The 21,814-nt window shown below is 36.4% G+C and overlaps 1 protein-coding gene across 1 annotated transcript in view; it reads left to right on the top strand.

Moving 5' to 3' along the window:
- LOC124601302 (probable Rho GTPase-activating protein CG5521) overlaps nt 1-20,579 on the top strand; it is a 253,206-nt gene extending 232,627 nt beyond the window's left edge. The window contains exons 38-40 of the mRNA XM_047136237.1: nt 187-326; nt 12,959-13,084; nt 15,737-20,579. Of these exons, the coding sequence (XP_046992193.1) occupies nt 187-326; nt 12,959-13,084; nt 15,737-15,930 (460 nt within the window). The 3' untranslated portion in view covers nt 15,931-20,579. The remainder of the gene's footprint in view (nt 1-186; nt 327-12,958; nt 13,085-15,736) is intronic.
- Nucleotides 20,580-21,814: the final 1,235 nt, after the last annotated feature.

Consider the following 21,814-nt stretch of genomic DNA (forward strand, 5'->3'; position numbering starts at 1 on the left):
ACATATATGACAAAGAAACAGAACATTAATTATATAACCCTATATTTTTAGGACAAAATTAAAGCGCTAAATGTTGTAGCTAAATGTTGAATAGGCCATAGGTATTTTAGAGTTTGGTGCTTTTAAATTTATTAGTATCATTTCCACAATTGATATTCATCATTACATGTGCATCCTACCTTGCAGTTATGAAGAACGTTCCAGATCACTGGAGACAGTAGTATGCAACCACAGGGAGCCAACTACATTTGAGGAGTTTGCTGCACAGGTCTACTCTCCAGTGCAAACGCCATCACCGTTTTGTGGAGGACCAACACGTTCCTCAGGTACCTAAGCACAATCTTTCTTTCCCTATGTTTGCTATGTTTAGAATATTTCAGAATATAAGGCAAGTGTACCTCTCACTGAGAAGCTCCAGTTTTTTTTCACCGTAAATACTTCAAAAAAATCCTACATTGATTCAGATGACGTCCAAACAGCTTCTGAGAATGATTCTAAAACTACTGGGGGGGGGGTTCATATTCTCATTTCTAAACTTCTCTTACATATTTTACTTTGAATCTTTTTGCTGCAGAATATCAAGAGTTACAGTACCAGAAATATTTCCGTACCGTGTTTCATTTCATTCTTATTTGGCTGGCAAACAAATACTTGTGTTCCACAAAGACACAAATAAAAGCATGTGAAATTAATAAATTCTTGAGGGAAGAAAAAGTCTATACCCAGCCAGGAGGGAAGTATAACATTCCATCATGTCATTTGAGGTTAGGGAAGGAGCAGCACATATCTGAAACATTTAAGAAATGAGAGGAAAAGATGTAGGGAGTGGCAGGTGTGATAGAGAAATTTCATAGCCTGAGGGAATATTAGAACAACTGAATGAGAAGTAGTTTGATATATATAAATGTCTAATATGTGAAAAACATTTTTATAGCATATCAGGAATTTTTGCACACATCATGTCACTATTAGTATCAAGTCACATTTATTCATTGATTTATTGTACTGAAGCATACAGTTAGATTTAAGTTTTCTGAAATTGGTTTACCTTCCTATTCTGATGATTAGTTAAGCAATACAATGCCTGTTTAACATAGAAATCTCATGTCTCTCTTATTGTCCGGTCTCTTATTGCCCAGTCCAGACACTCGGATGATGTCGTCCAGGATACCGAGCAGCATACATAGCACACGCCCATTGAGTATTTTGATCACAATAGCCATACATCAACACAATATTGACCTTTTCCGCAATTGGTAAATGGTCCATTTTAACACGGTTAATGTACGTGAAGCGCACTGGCTGAATGTTACGTGATACCACGTACTTATACGTTTGTGACTATTACAGTGCCATCTATCACAAAGCGAAAAAAGTGGTGCAACTAAAACGTTCATATTTCTGTATGTACTACACGAATATGTAATAAAAAATGGGGGTTCCTATTTAAAAAAACGCAGTTGATACCCGTTTGACCTATGGCAGCACCATCTAGTGGGCCATCCATAGTGCCATCTGGTTTCCCCCTTCAAGCTAGACAAGTTTCGTTCTTTGTAGTCTTTTTGTTTGACGCTCATTTCGTGAGATATTTGGCCTGGTCACGGTCAATGGACCACCCTGTATAATGTTTGAGAGACAAGTAGGATGAGAAGATGACTATTGCTTTTGCCTGCAGTCATTTGCACTTCACAGTTGAAAGGTGGCAACAGCACTTCCAGTTGTCAGGGATATTCTTTTGTCGACTGTATTGTAGTTCTAGAATGTTGTTGTAATCTTTCATTTTTATGCCACTGCGAAAGATCTGTCTTAAGGAACTCAAGTTCAGTCACGTAAAATATAGCCATGTTTTATTTGAAACATACGGTTTGATTCTGTTACTGATGATTTTTGGGATTTGGTGGATTCCTGCTTGATCTGTTTTAACGTGTCTTATGTTTCTGCCTCATTATTTGGTTCATTGACCATGTTCATTGTTGAATTGGAAGACAAATTGAGAACAAAAATGCATAGGCAACTGATTGAGGGGACATGTACCATAAATGAAATTTCATCTTGTGTGAAGTTGTACGAGAGATACACCACAGTTGATAACCAGGTATTTATAAAGCTTCGAAAGCTGGAATCCATATGTAGTACTTTGGCTGTCTTAGGAGCAGAAAACCACACTTCAACATACATTCTGACAAGAAAAATAAAAATACCAGAAACTGTCTTTTCTTCTTGTGGTGATAATTCAAATTCATCCCAGAACACAACTATTTTCAAGCAGTATAGGACTTTTGTTAACCACCATGTGTGATGGATAGGCCCTGGTACACAGAGAGAGATTTGGCAATCATTGCTGCTTGACATCCTCGTCTCTTTTTTTTACATTGTGGTGATTGAATTTTTGAGATAGTATATGTTTCCAGAGCTTCCTCAAAATCAAGTAACTCTGGTTCAACACTACTAGAACTTGCCATCACCAGTACAGCAAGGCAGTTGAAGGAAAAATGAGAAGAAAGATCTGAAGGATAGCAATTTATATGGCTGAAATATGTGTAATTAAAATTCACAACATTGAATGAGTAGTTGGTTTTTCTTTCCTCTTATAACATTTATCTTCTCAGCCACCTCTTCTCACTCACATGGTCTTCTCTCTTTCTCAAATCGCCGATAATGGATTCCATGCATGAACCCTGACTGTTCTTCCAATTATTGGTTGATCAAAAACTGTTTATCATCCTCAGTAGTAATAATATTTAATGCATTAACTGAATCAAAAACGGCATCTAGTTTATGAGCAAGATCTGTTTCTTTTCACTTATCATCTGACAATCTTTCAACATGCTTTTAGTTGCCTCTATTGTTGGTATTAACCTACTAGTTTTGGTACCCCGTTTTTGAGCTCCTGTGTTGGTATTCAGACTTTTTCCCAATAAATCATCACTTCATGCACAGATAGTGTGGTACTTTAATGTACAGTTAATAGACACACTTCCATGTTATAGAAGAAACCCTGTATCATTTGTATGACAGGTATATTTCATGGGAGTAATACTCGAGTAAGTAAACTTTCTTCCATTGATGAATTGGTGATTAAGACATTCTTCTTGCTGTGACTGCTACCTACCTCTTGAAAGTGAAAGGCTATTGAGGTGGTCCGAGTTGGGCCATAAAACTGAACTGCTCAGCTTGCTCTGACATTGCTCTCCTGTCTTAGGATAACTGCCCAATTACATCTCCCAACCAGGTCAATCTATGACATGAGAGTGCACTCAGTTAAGGGGCTAAAAAGAAGAAAACCACCTTCATCGGATAATGATTTGTCATCTAGAAATAATATTTAGCAAAGTTAATAGCCTTTTTCCGATTTTGAAGGCCCAGGAATACTCCTCCCCCTACCATACATGAGCCCAGATTTTAAATGTATACATGGGACGGAACCTAACTGGGGGATAGACCAAGAAAAATTATAAAAAATTTTAAAAGGTGCCAAACAAGAACAACTTTAATGCACACTTAAGAAATAAAAACCATGATATCATGGTATACATAAATTAGTTGACTTTTACCTGTTGCCCATTTCCAACCCTTCCTTTCTCCTATTCATCACCCATTGCAAAACAGAATTCTCAATTTCCTTACTTGTTCATCACACTCACGTATTCTCCTTACCCTTTTATTCTCTCCATCTTTCCACCTTATTTGCTGTTTCTAACGTGTGCTCCCATCCTTCTCTCTCCTCCCTTCACTCCCTGTCCGTTTCCCTCTCCATCACTCTCCTTCTCCTCCTCCCTCCTCCCCAATCTCCTCTCTCCTCCATCCATCCTTAATTCTAAACCCATCCACCCTTTTCCACCCATCCGCCCTTTCCCACCCATCCTCAGTCCTCCACCCATTCTCCCTCCCTTCACCTTACCCCATCCACTTTGCTCCATCCTTCTTGCCCCATCCTCAGTGCCCCATCCCTCCCCTATGATGCTCCACTCATCCTGCATCATACTCCACTCATCCCCCATCGTTATCTTCCCCAGTCCTTCTCTGACCCTCCCCTCATCCTTCTCAGACTGTCTCCCCCGTCCTTCTCCGAACATCACCCCTCCGCCATTCTCCAACCCCTCCCACCGCATCCATTCTCCGGCTCTCACCCCACTGCTGTTCTCTGCCCCTCCTCCCGTATCCACTCTCCTTCCCCCTCATTTTCTCCCTCCTCCTCCTCCTCCTCCTCCTCCTCCTCCTCCTCCTCCTTATTTCGCCTTCTTCTTCTCCTCCTTTTCGCCACACCTTTTGTCTCTCTCATATGCTTCGTTCTCTCTCCCCCAGGTATACTCCCTTCTCTCCTACTATTGCTGCCACCTTTTGTTCCTTTCCATTGTTCTGAAATCTGGTCATAAAGCCAATGCAATTAGTAAAAAGTAAGTTGATAATAACACTTCACATAAAAATTAATATTTTAGGTGTGTTTACAGAGATATAGTATTTAAATTTAGTGCTCTATGAACTGACGGAACTTGAGGAACATCCTAATGCAGATCTGTCTCATAGGATATTCAGGACAGTTTGGAGTGCCCAGCTGACAAGACGAATGCAACCTGCTACATAATGCAGATAGTGGTAAGCACCTGTGTGTGGTGCTGTTATGTCAGTGTGCTATAGTGACTTGTCCTGAGTTCCTGTATCCATTTGTAGTGTCAGGGTGCTTTCACATTAATGTCCATTCTGTGCCTATATTGTGTAACTAAAATTGTATGTGTGTGTTGGCTTTGAAGACCATAGACTCTACATAAGCTAAGGATTTTGTATGTTTTGGATATCTGGTTTATTGTATAAAGACCTTTTTCTGGCTGTTTGTGAGTATGAAATGTATAATTTAAAATACATAAATCCCGTGAAATATACTGCATTGTTTCTTGACATTTGTTGGGTGTGCAGTTTTTACTGTCTTATATACAAGCAGTGTTTTAAAATGTTTGGGAGATGGTTATGTCCAATGCATGTATTAGTTATTTTGATATTGTAAATTGAATTAATGTTATCTGACAGATTTTTTTTAGTGTGTGGAATTCAGAAGCGCAGTAATGTCTAAATGTTCCATGTTTAAATATGAAGAGAAACATGCAAATAACCCTAAGAATATAGAACAGTAACTGTGTATGTTTCATTAGATGGAAAATGGCCACTTGAAACTTCCTGTATTCCTGTTTACATGTGTCTTTCCGATCAAACATTACCACTCTAATTTGACAAGCTACTTTAATTAGTTGAATGTAACAGTCCAAAACTCTACCACTATTTTCACAAGCTACAACTGGAATATACCTTTGAATATACCTCCATTAACTATCAACTGAATACAGCTTCACACATTAGGAAGTATTTTTTAATTTACGTGTCACATTTACTTCACTAGATAATTTGACAATTTTAGAATCTTTATAACAAGAATAAAAATCAAGCATTCGAACAAAAACTTTATGAATATGCCTCAAGGTGCTGTTTGAAAACTTATATTTACACACACACACACACACACACACACACGTGTGCGCGCACACTTTTATTTTCAGACTAAGATCCTGCCTCTATGTGTGCACTTAACCGTGTAACACGATATGTACATTATCTAGAAATATGTGATGTTACCACCATTTCCAGTATTCCAGAATTCTGGAGATGGTAGCTGACTCTACAGCACATAACCTGTTTGTAACTGTCCACTTGATCATAATTTACCAGTATGTAATATTTCATAGTAATTTCTGTTACATATAAAAAAAAGTAAAGAATAGTATTGACAATTACCTGTGAACTTCACAGTTCCACATCTTTGATAAATTGGGAGTATTAATCACAGCCGCAAATTGTATTTGTTCACTTTTGGAATTCACTGTCAACAATCCGTGTGAGTTGAAAGCAGGAGATATTTTGACAGATATAATTTTAGGAACAGTGTACATTATCCTCTAGATTACGCCTTTGTCACAGAAAGGAGTGAAATGTATTGCTATAAAACTCCTTCAGAATTTAAACACAAGAATAAAATGTCTCCAAAAGCATTTTCAAATGAAGCTCTTTCTGTGGTGTAGTGGAATACATGAACGAAAATGTTGTCGTTCAGCATTGTAAGATCAAGTGTGAATATGATATGTGGAGCATTTAACTAATGAACTCTATTTACTTCTACACATTTCTTTCCTCCATTTTATCTGTGTAAGTTGCACATTGTCTCTCCAATTTAATTTCCTTTGTATGTGATTCACCAGCCACCTATTTTGATTTTTAGTTTTAGCAGTAATCTTTCCCACTCATTATAATTCTATGTAATTTAAGTTTTGGCTGTAGTATTCTTCTGCTTTGCACATTTTATAAAAGAGCCTCTGAAGTGACCATTCTTTCTGTACATTCCTTTTGCTTTTGCTCTTTTGTGAAGCAACTTCCTGTCTCTCAGAAGCCTGCATGATAATTTATAAGACAATGATCTCAATTTACATTGATTCTATTGTATCGGTGGATTTCTCAGGGATTCAGTTGTGAAAAACAGAAACATGTTTTATAAGTTGTACACTATCACATAATATTGTTAAAATATTCTTGTTTGTTTATGATTTCCATTCACTCTCTTTTATATATGGAAATTAATACTCATGGTTTAGAATGTAACCAAGTGCCCCATCTCAAGTATATCCAGCATTTTGCTAATACAGCATGTTACAGTGAAAAAATATTTGACAGGTTTCCCATGTTTTCAGTTTATCTTTCCAAATACCTTTTTTAAAATGATATTTCTTTTCCTGCAAGTGGACAGTAGAAGGAGCATCGTTATTTAAATCTATGTCTATGTATGAGACTGATAAGTTGAGAGTAAGTGAGGTTGTTTTGACCATGTTACAATAACACTTGTTAAAGGCATGTGTCAAAACATCCATGTAATACCTCTGATTGAAAAGTATTTTTTGAGCACCTTTGCTGTGATAGTACTGTAGGGAGAATGTTTTCAAAAAAGTTGGCCTTAGATGTAACAATTATGAGTGTTTAATAAGCATTTTACTTAGAAATGTGGCATGGTTTAGTAGAGTGTAGTACCAAATACAGAAATAAGAGATGATTGTCAGCTAAGATCCTAAATTGTCATTACTTGAATATGATGTAAACTGTCCATTTGTTGATGTATACAGCAACAAAAGATCACTTTTTTCTCCGCAAAATCATAAGTTAGTTGTTTTCATGTACCTTGTTGTGATACAGTGTGTGTCACTTGGTTTTTAACAGTCCTGACCACACACACACACACACACACACACACACACACACACACACACACACACACATTTGTTTCATAGAATTCAATAGAATTCAAGCAATTCACAGAGAAAATGGCTGTAATTCACTGGGAATGTTAACAGATATTTTTATGACTACATAATTTGCCCATTTCTGTACAGCAGATTGAGATCTTAACTAGGTTAAGGTAATTCCTTCATTGTGTGTGTTGGTGCTATAGTAGTTAAGTAGACTCAATCTCTATTATCACTATGCAGAAATGGTAGTTGCTGATAATATTGTATGCAAATTTATTTTCATGGTGGTATGTAATATTAAAGTATAGCTTATAGACCTAAAAAATCAGTTTACAAAAAGTACGATCAATGTTGGATGCATTTTTGTTATCAGTGTGTGGTGTCTGGTTTTATGTTGTGCAGTAGCATAAGAACAACTTGAATTCAAAGCTTTAGTTTTGTAGCTAAATAGTTTTGAATTTCATAGTCATAGTGAGATGATATTTGATTAGACTCTACAGATCACCATCACATTTAATTCTGTGATATAATAACTTCACTGCTTTTAATGGCATTTTCTCATAATATTCTATAGGATATCAGGGAAAAGGAAAGGATGGCAGCAATTTTTTTCTTTTGTATCAACATAATGAGCAATTAGTTCATAGGACAAAACAAGAAGAATGTGGATTCTTAGAGAGCTGATCAGTGCGGTTATCACACTTTAATCCCATATTAATGCCTAGGCAATGTTAACATCATTTACCTCCTTTCCAGAAACTTTCTGATTATTATACTGCCAGAAAAATGGAACACCTTCAGGAACAAGGTCCTTTTATTGACAAGTGAGGTGACAAGTAATTCATTATTATAAGAGTACATGATAACAAATTCAGACCAAATGAAATATTGTCACAGTAATGGGTGCCCAAATAGTTGCATCAATACATAGTATACTTTGGTGACAACCCAGCTGCAAATTATCACATGCAAGTGATCATAATGATGCCAAGTGAGATCCTATGATAGAATGTCCCAAGCGTCTTGTGCCTTTTGTTGCAGTTCAGAAACGGTTTCTTGCAGACCGTGGAGAAAGCGTAAGTTCCCATTTCTTCATGTCCCACTTATGTTCAGTTGGTGAGAGATCTGGTGATCTTACTGGCCAGGTCAGTTGTTGTACACCACGAAGAGTGCGTTGCGTTTAGCTGCTGTATATTAATGCGTTGTCCGGCTGAAATATTGCATCGTCTTCTTGTTGAAGAAGCCGCAATATCATGGGGTTAACAGCTTGTGTATTTTAGCAGGCACTGGTTACTTTACCCTGCAGGAACACAAAATACAACCATGAGATGTAACTGGTGGGCCTACGCATGAAGCCTTATATGGGGCTTGTGTGTTGTAGGTGAATGCACTCTAGGAAAGGCAATTCACCAGGTCTGTGCCATGTACATCCATCACTCACATACAGACAGAACCTACTCTCATCATGGTCCCTGATGACACAGCAGGTGCAACATGTGCCCAGATTTCACACATGATGATGATGATGATGATGATGATGATGATGATGATGATGATGATGATGATCGTTCAGCCACTGCTGCTTGCTCAATGCATCGATCTTTATGTGTGTTCGTACTATGTGGACGTCCTGAATCTGGTCTACAGGTGTAGAAATGTTCCACAGACCACTGTTGAAGCAGTGACACACCAATGATACATTGTGCCCAACATGTGAAGCAATCTGTTGATACATCCAGCCAGCTTCCGACAGGCTCACGGTGTGACCCCATTCAACATTATTGTTCCCTAGAACGAATGTTCCAAACATTTTTAATCTCTAAACTGAGTACAGTTAGTATTTTTTTAATATAACAAAGCAGTCCCAACCACATAAAGATGTCTGTTTATTTACTGGTTACCAGTTTCAACCACTGTTCCGTTCATCATCAGACCGCTTACTCAATGTACAATATTTATGTGCAGATGATTATATTGAAAATATAGATAAGCTTTATCAAACCAAATTATAAAACTTAAAATTGAGTAAAAATAAAGAAAATAATGTAGGTAATATTTTTATCACCATCTATACCTGACATACGCTATACACTTATCCATATAGAAGGGCGCTAATGGGTTGGGTTGTTTGGGGGAAGAGACCAAACAGCGAGGTCTCGGTTTCATCAAATTAGGGATGCACGGGGAAGGAAGTCGGCCATGCTCCTTCAGAGAAACCATCCTGGCATTTGCCTGGAGCGATTTAGGGAAATCACGGAAAACCTAAACCAGGATGGCTGGATGTGGGATTGAACCGTCGTCCTCCCGAATGAGAGTCCAGTGTGCCACCTCGCTCGGTAGGGGCACTAATGTTTTATATCTTCATATTGTTTGCTTATGACACCTTTAAATGGTTAAAGGATACAGTATTTTCAAATATAATTGTGACAGAGATAATATTCAACATTTAATGACTATTTTGTTCTCTGATTGGTAGCAGTAACATATTGATCTCGATGAGAGTATATTGATTACTGGCAATCCACTGATGTATCTTTGATGTGTAATCATAATGCCTTGATTTTCAGAACTTACCATTATTACTGGTGGTAATAAATAATGTCGTGTGGCGAGGGCCCCCCGTCAGGTAGACCGTTCACCTGGTGCAAGTCTTTCTATTTCATGCCACATCAGTGACTTGCGCGTCGATGGGTATGAAATGATGATGATTAGGACAACACAACACCCAGTCCCTGAGCAGAGAAAATCTCTGACCCAGCCGGGAATCAAACCCGGGCCCTTAGGATTGACATTCTGTCGCGCTGACCACTCAGCTACCGGGGGCGGACATTACTGGTGGTGTCCCTGCTAAACATCTTTACTGCATGGTTGTTACACACAGGGCCCTATAGAGGGCACCATGCTTATTTTTATATGTTAATAGCTTATTTTCTTTCTTTTCATCCACTTTTAAGTTTTATATTATGGTTTGATAAAGCTTATTTGTATTTTCGATATACTTATGGTCTGGACATAAATATTGTACACAAATAATAGTATTTAGGCTCCGTTTAACATGTTGGATGATCATTGGCTGACAATAATGTAATGCTGGGGATGGTGGGTGGACCTTCCACTATTTAAGCGATGTAAATTGTGTCGTGCAGAGTAGTTACATGAGTCCTGGAGTGGTGTGTGCTTCCTGCCAGCTTCAGCAGACTCCCATGGCTATAGCTTTTCTTTCTTTTACATACTTGATGTACTGTGTTTCTTTTTGTGCTTTTAGTTTACATTCCTCTAGGTACATTCATGTTAATCTCTTTGTAGAGTAAGTGGTCTGATGATGCCTAGGACTGATCAAAACTGGTCACCAGTAAATAAATAAATGTATTTATGTAGTTGGGAATGTTTTATTATAAGAAATTTTAACATCTGTTATAGCTGCTGACTTTCCAGTAGAAATAAGGTAAAATATTTCAAAAAATTTTAAATACAACTAGTGTGCGCAGAGTCAAAACAGCGGGTGTACAGGTGCCTCCTGAGTATCATTTGATCACTGATGACTGTAACAAGGGAATCGCCAACACTATCACCTCTCAAGTATGCCAGTGAACACAGTCCTTGAAGGTGTTGAGTTTTTTCCCATCAATGTATTTAAGAATGCCACTAAACTAGTTTTTGGAAGGCTTAAGCTTTAAGTAGTGAATCATTTAACGTTTGCTATATAATTGTTGTTATGTAAAATTGTTGAAGTTTTTTTATTGCTTCTTGTTGAGCTTTCTTCCATCATTTCTCTCAGGTTCTTTAGCTGATGGCTGTTTCATCCTTTTCATGACATTTCAGAAAATGCCATACTATTTCAGGTTTTCTTAAGATATTATGGGTTAAAATATAAAATGTCTTCACAAGATCATTGAAAATTTCCACTGTATTCCTTCCATGCGCATCACATTTTTCATATAATTTCTTTCATAAGACTAAATATTCTTGTCTGTAATTTTAATTTTTGTAGATTTTAGTATCTGCAGTTGTTTTTTATAACCTAATTGTGAAGATGCCAGCTATCATTTCATTTGACACCAGTATGTATCCTATCAGGAGACGGTCACTGTAATTTTATTCCTTATTGCCTTTCCCGACAACCACCAAAAAAAACACACACACACACACACACACACACACACACACACACACACACACACACACACACACACACACAAAGTCCACTAAATGGCAACTGCTGAGGAATCCCCTTTATTTTCTGTCTCTTACATTATTGCCACTTAAATTAAAATGTCTGTCATATTGTGTAAAGAATTACTGTATTCGTGCTTCATCTTTTTCTGACACAGAGACACTAGAAGATAGGAACAGTGTCTTTCCACAACTGTAAAACTATTTCCCCTAGCAAAGAATTATAAAAATCCATTAATCTACATGTATACACAAACTTTGCAAGTCACAGTATGGTGGGTACCTTGCACCACCACACTAGTCATTTCCTGTCCCATTCACTTGCAGATAGAGCAAGGGAAAATCAATTTGCTATATGCCTCTGTACAAGCCCATATTTCTCTTATCTTATCTTTGTAGGTGAATGGGTAAAACAGATTTTCCAGTCTAGGATCATAGGTGAGTAGTCGAAACACTCCCAGTCAAAATTTTGCAGAAGTTGTAGGACTTTTTCAGCCATAGGTGATATAGTGATATGATGGAAGATGAATCAATAAGGAAACAGATGACAGGAGAATCTGAAGATTCTTGATATTACATTAGTGTTGGCAACTCAGGCCATAAAATCAATAAGATACGGCATTTTTGTCCAAAAATTGGTTGCCAGTAGTGCCTGAGATGACATTTTAGTGTTGAGCTTTTTTATCTGCTTTGTAAAGATCTTCAATACTTGAAGTTATTTGTAAATTCTGGAATAATAAACATAAGTTTCTACACCAAAGCCTATGTGTGTATAGAGAAATATCTGTAATCATCCCAAAATATAAATGCAAGCACGCATACTTCATTTTGAGTTCACCTGTAAGGATATTAAACAATTTCATGGTGATGGTATAGTTAATGTGTAGAAAATGTTCACCAAGACTGCTGAGTGATGTTCAGCAAACATTCTTCATGAACTCATTAACTAAATCTAGCAGTTCATTACTGTTGAGTGACTGAATGCCAGTCCATTCTTTATCGTGGATATAATTTGCTTAATGTTGAAATTTGAACACCATTACCAAATGTGTAACTCATCTATAACACTTCTTTGGCGAACCTCTTTGAATTTACACTGAATGTCATGTGATCTCTCATGTATTTAAATTGAATTGTAAATCTAATTTCATAAGAGATATCCATCTCAGTTTTTCGATATTTCAGCTGCTCAGGTGAATCAGTATAGTTGATAGTGCAACAAGAACTTACAAACAGAGAGCTGAGGCAAGTTCACCTGCAGCAGTAGCTGTTCAGTGCTCGTTCTTTGTGCTTAATGTGAATGAATGCTCATTTTGTGAACATGTTTCATAAATGTAAGGCACTCGCTATTCTAACAGTAAATTGTTAATAATTAGAAAACAGAAGCAACCTAATTTTCTTATATGTGATCCAGCCTTCCATGAAATCATCACATGATCTGGATTTATACTGCATTTGTATTTCTTTATTTTTAGACAACTTTATAATGTGCTGGCATTCCACAGGGACATCACTGAGCTCTCGTAGTCCTGAACCAAGCTGTTCGTCTGCACCAAGTTCAACACTAGCAGCAGCACTATTGGACTCCCACCACCACTGCAGTGGCAGTCCATCAGATTCAAGGATTCGAGGTTGGTGAGCATGACATAAATTTCTGTGTGATTTTGTAGCACTGGGCTTCAGTAATTTAAAAGACCTCAAACATCCAGCCTGTGTTGATAAAACAGTTTCATCGCGTCTATCGTATAGACAATCAGGTTTTCGAGGTCTGTGTAATAGATGTACCCACCGTATGCGTCTGCATTTCATTTGCAGACATTTTTTATCCTGTCAGAGGTAGGACCATATTTGCAAGCAGTCGTGTCATATAGCAGTTGTGCTGCTATTTAGCATTTTATGTTGGTATGACAAGTAAGCAGCTATCTGCTTGCACGAATGGCCACTGCCAGTCTTTAGTCAAACAAAAACTGGATCACCCAGTTGCTGAGCATGCTCCACACAACTCTGTGGAACTTTCACCTCACCCACAAAGAAGAAACTCTGAACTACGCAGGTGGGAACTGTGCCTCCAGTTCATCCTCTGTTCTCCCTCTGCCTAAATACTATTCCCCATCTTTCGACTGGCCCTTCCCCACTCTAACATTACCCTTCCCTCCCCTGTCATTTTCAATGCCCTGACACTAAACTCCCTTCCTCCTCCCTCCTTTCTTCCTCCTCTCTATTCCTCCCTGCTCACCTCCCCCCACCTCCCCACCTCTTGTTTCTCTCCACATCTCCCCCCCCCCCCCCCCAACTGCTTTCTCTATCCCTCCTTGTCTCACATGTATTTTCACTAATCCTGTCATCTCACACACCCATACACCATGCAACTGCCCATAAAATCAGTATATATGACGTGGAGATACAGATAGAGATTAGATTGAATTAGTTTGAGATATTTCACAAGCATTATTTTCTGGATTGTTGTGTGCATCAGTGCACTACTCACCTGTTAGGTGTAGGTGAATAGCTGACTGTCCACATATTTGTTTCTTATTTTCATCCATTAATATCTTTTGAAGCTGCTCTGTAAAAATGCTTCCTTAGAAGAAATGTTTTTTATTGTCCAGCTGAGTTGCTGCTTTGAGGATGTGTTGGTAGTAAGAAACACTGTTACCTTGGTTGGAGAGTCGTCAACAAGTGTTGAAGAAACTACAGGCATGTTCCAGGGAAAAGTGTGGGACCCAAAATGTTCAGAAATGTAAAATTGTGCCCTTCAAAGAATGAAAAATTTTGTATTGTGTGACTACAATATCAGTATGGCACGATTGAAGTATGTCAAGTCATTCAAATACCTGTGTGTAACAATCAGTAGGGATCTGAAATGGAATGTTCATACATGCTTATCATTTTATGTGAAGCAGGAGACAAGTTTTAGTTCATTATTAGGACACTAGTAAAATGCAGTGTACAAAAGAAGTTACTTACAAAACACTTGTGCAGCCCTTCCTAGAATGTTGCTGAAGCATGTGGACCTATATAAAATTGAACTAATGGGGGATATTGAATGTACACAAAGATAGGCAACGTGAATAGTCACAGGTTTGTTTGTCTCATGGGAGAGTGGCATGGAGACGCTGGGGGAGGGGGGGGGGGGGGGGGGGGGGGGATTGAATTGGCCTATGCTTGAAGATAGGTGCAAATAATGTAAATTATCATGAGGAAGCCTACTACTTACAAAGTTTCAAGAACCAGCTGTAAGTGAGCAACCTAGGAATATAAACCTCCTAGGTATTGCTCTCTCAGGAATCGTGGGGTCAAGATTAGACTAATTACAAGGTACACACAGGCATTTATGCAGCGATTCTGCCATGCACTTCTTAGTGGTTTGCAGAGGTTTGCTGTAGGTGTAGAATCCATTTTTGTACATAATATTTCAATGGCACAGTTGGTAATCTTCATCAGATATGCGGAGTGATAGTCTAAGGCAGGTCTACTGCTCAACTCTACTTGTGCCACAGTCATTGACACAAGGACAGTTAGAGCAATAATGTGCAACTTACAAAATGGTATTGATGCAGTTAACAGAGATTGTTATATGTAGGAATCAATTGTCACGTGGGGTGGAAAATTATACTCGTAGCTCACCACAGTGACAAAGCAAGGAATGATATCTCTTCATTAGAAGTCGGACTGCATAAATTAAAAAAGGCCATACTGACTCTTTTGCTTCTTTCGAGAGTCGTGTAGCTAAGGTACCACGACTCATTCACAGTGGCTGGACATGGCAGTTCACAGTTAATGACATCTTTTATCGGGTGTTAACTACCTTGGATAACAAATATTCAAGAAGATAGGCTTCTGTTGCATGACAATACTGCCACATACAGAGCACTACCCCAGGGGGAATTTTCAGTTTTGTAGTTCATATTGGATATGACAGATCAGTACTTTCTTCTTCATAGCCTCTCAGAATCAACAATTAAGTCACATTTCACACAAAAAACATATAGTAGCAGTGTTAATCACACATCTGCCATGGGGTTTTTCCTCTAGTTTCTCAAAGCATAAGTGTGTATTGGAGGAGAGTATGCTGATGGCATTTAGAGTGTTCATTGCCAGGCCCGATCAAGTATTTTTACTCCTCTGTAACAAATGTAAACAGGCAGAGATTTGAAAGTAAGTTTATTAGAATTCTTGTAATTGATTTTGTGACTGAATTTCTTCATTTTTGTTGAAATATCAGATATTTGTATTAACAGACAGCCTGTTTTATGTTAATTAAATAAAAGTCTTTTCCACAGGAGCTGAAAGTATTAGAGTCTGGTTTGCAGGCAATGAAGTGGCATCTGCAGCTGACAGCGGACTTCACGGCATATCACCAAGACCATTAAAGAAACTATCTTTCAAGACTACAGCAAGGAAGTCTCTAGCTGTTCGCTGTGAATCTGTTTCTCTTACTCCACCTGACAGCCCCACAACTCGGAAAACAAAGTAAAAGTGATAATGCCCACTAAATATAATTTTATAGCTTGACTTGTCAACAGTGTGCTTGTATATGTGTGTACGCATGTTTTAAAGGACTGGTTCTTTTGCACTAAGTGATGACCAAGAGTTATTTAGGAATGTCGACTGTCTTGACACAAACTTTAAATGAAAATCCAGAAGATACACAGAAAGCATCAGCATTCTTATTTACTAGGTGCTATTTAGTGTGTTGTTTCTCAGGGATGTCAATAATGACTGCTGCCTCTTGTATTGAGGATTTAAGTAAGTTTCTGGACACACTGTTAATAACAACTTGGTGCATTTGTGTTATTGTACCAGCAAGAAAGTGCTTGATCTTTCCATACTGGATATCATTGGAATCTACTGAAACTTTCTCACACATTGCCAGAAGCTCAGTGAGTTGCACTGTTTACTTACCACGCAATGAAAGATACAAAAGTTGGTTGCTCATCACTTGTGATTAGTATTTGTCATTAACAGGTGTTATTTAAAGCTCTACAGATAAACAAACACTTGGAAGAAGAAAGAGCACATTATCAAAATGGGAGTATCAAAGGTGATCATATCCATCCCAGTAGTTGGCATAAAACTTACCTCTTTGTCAGATTCTTCAAAACCTTAAGTGTCTTACATAGGAAACACATATTGTAAATTACTTTACCTACAGACGAGTGTTCCAATCTCCTGTGTAGCAAGCAGCAAGTGTGTCAGATAGTATTTTTTAACATTTTCTGCATGTACTTTTAAAGAGAGAATGTAATTTTCTTTGACTTAACTTTACAAAGAACTTACATTATCTCAGATTGTATTCATGAATTTTCTGTGGCTGTATCAATAATTCTTCTTTCTCTTTTAGATTTTACTTGACAAGCACTTGTGTAGAAAAAGCAGCTAAGCACAACTACTTATAAATGTATATTTTTTTGATTATTGGTGATAAAACAGTTTAAAACTCTGTAGATATTGAAACACTGAAGAAGATCAATAGAGATATATAATAACTGTAGAGTGACCCACAACTACTAACAGCACTGCATAGTAACACCAGTAAAATAACATCACTAATACTTTATAATTATCTGGAGACACAGTATGCAGTTTGATCGCTAAAGCATGACAGACATTAACTCATAATGCCTTGTGACTGAAGGAGTTCAAATAATTTTGAGCATTATTAAGGTGCCATTTCACTGCTTAATATTTCACATCCAGGAATCTTTTCTGTGGGAAAAGAGCGAAAGAAATGAATAAGAAATAATTAAGATGAGGAATACACATCCCCACAACAAAGTTAATGAGAATATTGGATAGATGCTGAAGGTCACAAACCATAATGAGAAATGGACATGCAGCGTGACTGACTTGGCAGTTCCAAGTTGTATCAGTTCCTCATTATAATTATCATTTACTTTCAAATCTTGGCGATAGTAAAGGAGATGAATGTTTTTCTTTTGAGTAAAAGTTGACAGAATGTACTACAATTCTCGTAGATATAAAAGGGAAAAGATATTGTTGTAGAATATGGTGTTATTTGGGAACATTTAAACACTGTATTTACAATTTTTGAGAACTGTGTTGGCAACTGTGGGCTACAGATATAACAGTAATAAATAACTTTACTTGTAGATTGTTCCTGATGCTCATAATAGTAACACAAGTAAGTATGTGGTGATTATCTGAGTGGTACTGTTTACAAACTCATCCAGTGCACCATAAGAACACTTTCCTTCTGTGGCCAACAATGAGGAACATGTCAGGAGAAATGCATTTCCTTCTGTGGCCAACAATGAGGAACATGTCAGGAGAAATACATTTCTCATTGTCAGCTGTACAAGAAATATTCTTCTGTGATCTGCTCATTTCACAGTAGTGTGAAAGATAACTTTGTTTGCCATGATTCCTGCAACTTGGACCTTGCAAAATGTTATTGTCAACTGTTAATCATCAACTTTTAATTGTAGTTAGAACTTTAGCCTTGAAATTTTTCTGGCTGTAGTGATAAAAAAATCCTTGCAGCATTTAATGAAACTGTGAGAGCTTTATGCATTTCTTCCTGCCACTTTCGGTTCTGAATTGAGTCATCTACAAACATTATGAACTTCACAGCATAGCATCCCATGTCATGGAGACAGGCTGGTAGTAACAACACTAACAGTGCATGTGTTTCATATCATTTGTGTAATAACTTTCAGAGTCATAATTCTTCTTTGACTTGTACATTAGATTACCCTTCAACCAAGCCACCACTCTTTTTTTTTTTTAGTCCTTGTTGCACACTTTGCTTTTATATGATATGTATACATCGCCATCTCCTTTCTTTTAAACAGTTTTCTGACATTTGTGCATTATGTAGTCAAATCATTGTTGTGGTGGCGTGAAAAATATGTTAGTCCACGAATTCTGTGAATACACACTGTGGACAACTGGAGTCAGCCTATCAGCAGTCCTTCACTTTTGTCTTGCATGCATCCTTATTAAATTTATAATTCGTAACAACAAAACCTACATTGCTCAGTAGTTCAGCAGCCATTTTTTCCCTGTAGATGCTCAATTAATTAGTCACCATCTTCAAAGTCTATATCAAAAGAAAAATAAAAGTACTGTTGTAATGGGAAATATTCACATTGTTTTCATATGGCCTTAAAGTTGACATTTAAAACAGTAGCATGTTGGTTATGTTCAAAAATGTGTTTATCATGTTAAACTGCCAATAATACTGAATTCTGTTATCCTTTGATCACAATCCTCAGTTCACATAACAGCACTTGTGTAAATGTGAAGTGCTATTATTAAATTCTTTTTGATGAATTAGATATGAAAATATTCTTACTTTCCCCATCACCCTCTTCATATCATGAGCATACATCATTATGACAGTATTTATAGTCCTTAGTGCACATTGGAAAGGATGGTATAAAGATATAAGCCATGATGCTTGTTATGATATAAGAAGAATGTAGTGTTGTTTGCATAGTCAGTACTGCTTTGTTGAGGTCCTTGTGCAGTTACTTCACGTAGTTACTTATCAACTGTAGCTTCTTGCATGTTTTGTGCACAGAATACATTGACCTGTGAACTTCGTGTCACTTACAAAATCTACTGAAAGTGACAACTACGTAAAAATATTTTTTCCATTATAATTTAAGTGATTGGAAACTATCTTTTTATTCAGTTTTTGCATTGAAAGTGCACTTTTTATCATGAAATTTCATTTTACAAATCATACTTAGCAAAAGTATATTACAAACTGCACAGGGACAACCATGGCACTTTTCACCCATATTTAGGTCCTCATATCTTGGAATTTAACAACAGATGTACTATAGGTGTTCAATTCTTTCATTCTGAAATACAGTCACATACCTCTGAAATCAGTTCACGTGTGATTTTAGTGTCTGTGGACTTCATGCTTTAGCAGTGCTTCCGCATTGTTATATTTAGCATTGTGTTATGAAGGTTATACAGTACACATCAGAACTGAGATGTTAGTGGTTTACAAGTTTCAAACATTCAACAGTGCTATTGCCATCCTAGCTTCTGACCAGCATTGAGTCTTTATTTTTAAAAGTTAAGAACTCATTCTGCCTAATTTTCTTTTAAGGAATATTCTTTTGGTTTTCATTAGTCAAGTTGTATTTAAAAACTAATCGAAGATGTAGGTTGCAAAATTGCTGTACTCTAACAGATATAGAAATTTTTATTGTTCTACACGCTTGTGGAATTACTTTTGACTATACATTGTCTATATTTTATGTCTGCTGTATACCAAGGGCTGAGCCATAGGATACACTGTGATTTTTGTGTTGTTAACAAAAATTCCAATAGAGTTTTGTTGTTGAACATGTGTTTATTACAAGTAAAAATAAGAAGAGATAGGGCTGGGCTGAGAATGAGTATCTCTTCTCATACCTAGCTTCAATGAGAACTCTTCGTACTATCATAATTTTTTTATTAACGGTATCCAATGTACTGTGTGTTTTCACAGTGGGTGAAAGTATTGCTTTCTGTCTAAGATGAAGTGCACTTAAATTTCATTAAGTTTTGGTGACTGACAGTGAGTGATTGTAACTGAATGTGACACCCCAATTGTCGTGCATAGAAAATATTTAAAATCATAAACTTTTGTATACTTTCCCTCCAGTATACTGTATTATTTGCAAATTATATACTCTGAAGGTAATTTGCATGATCTCACTTGCCCCTTTTTTTGCTTATATTATGCTTCTTAATATTGTTAAAGGGTTGTTGTATTATACATTCCATGAAACTTATGTGCATACTTTAACAGACTTGCTTTGAATATTATTATTCTAACAAGTTAATTAGAATAATACAAAATAAGAAAGACTTTGACTGATTAACTAAAAAAATATCTGTATCACTCATCCAAAAAATGAACCAATGAATGACAAATAGTGATGCAACTTCATGTCACAGTACTACTCAGTAACTATGTGAACCCCACTTGTCGCCCAATGACAGAGCTATTTGAACCATTGTCCTTATAACATACAGTTATGGTTATGTGATATTCTTTCTGAAAATGTGATCAGTAATGTGCACTACAGTTAAAATTGCTTTTAGTAAGGTAAAACTAAATTTGTATTATTTATACATTTAGCATATATATATATATATATATATATATATATATATATATAACACAGTGTAATCAAACAGTATTCATATGTTATTTATTTATGTAGTAACATTTATTTGGTTTTATTTATTCCTGTATTTATTTATTTATTTGTTCAGTTCATATATTTGTATATATTGACAAACAATTAAGCAGTAATGTTATTTGTGGTCTGTGACTTGCACCATTACGTTGTGTGTGTATAAAATAAACATTTATAGTTCATATGTTTTTGTTTGTTATGACAAACTATTTACGTATTTTTGACAGTGTTGCTGCATTCCATAAATTAACACTCTGTTAATGTAACATATAATTGTCTTATTTAAACTTCATTGGTGCTGTCATTCTCTGCTGTTTTCCATATTGTCCTCTTTTTCACTGTTATATGAATATGTACTTAATTGTGTAGTGTAAATAATAATCTTTTTGGAAGACTTCATGATGTAGATGTTTATGTATATATTTAGCAATTGAACTACAGTCTCAAAACCTGTGAATATTTAAAGTAAAATTATGTTACTGTGTTTGACTGTGACACATTTGTGATATAAAAATTGTAACTGCTGTTATCCTGCCTCTGTTTTCTTTCCATTTGAAGGTTTTATGAAAGAGTTTTTTATTGACAAAATACAGTTGGGTTTCCTGACGTACTTATGTGACAACAAGTAATATTGAAGATATTTCATTTCAAGTATAAAAGGAAATAAGAGAATTTTTGAAATTCCTTAATTATAAATAAAGTTCATTTCAAATTTTATAATAAAATTTACATCATATTTCTTAACACACATTAGAAGTGCGAGTCTGTAAACCAGTTTCTGCACTGATGCTTTTTGCTATTAATAGTAGCTGTTCTATTGAGCAGGTACTGTTAAGACACTTCTATGCAATAACAGAGACAAAACATGATTTTTATCAGTGAAGTTGAATGGCAGGTTAAAGTTTCTCTAGTGGATAAATAGCTTTGAAACTAAGAAAAATCAGCATTGTTAATGTTTGGAGCCATACAATTTTGCCAGTATAAATTTTTAAACAACAGAATTCGTGTGATGGATGCTTTTTTGTGGGCATTTATACAAAATATTATTTTGTCAGTTTACTGATTTTGAAAACAACGATGAGCCTTTATAAGATTGTTGAATATTTTCTGTATTATAGTGTTTAAGAAAAGTTAATTATTGGGAAGTATTCACATTAAGCTAGATATAAGTACAAATAACGCCATTAATGG

The sequence above is a fragment of the Schistocerca americana genome, chromosome 1 (genome assembly GCF_021461395.2).
Source record: "Schistocerca americana isolate TAMUIC-IGC-003095 chromosome 1, iqSchAmer2.1, whole genome shotgun sequence".
NCBI classification, from domain to species: domain Eukaryota; kingdom Metazoa; phylum Arthropoda; class Insecta; order Orthoptera; family Acrididae; genus Schistocerca; species Schistocerca americana.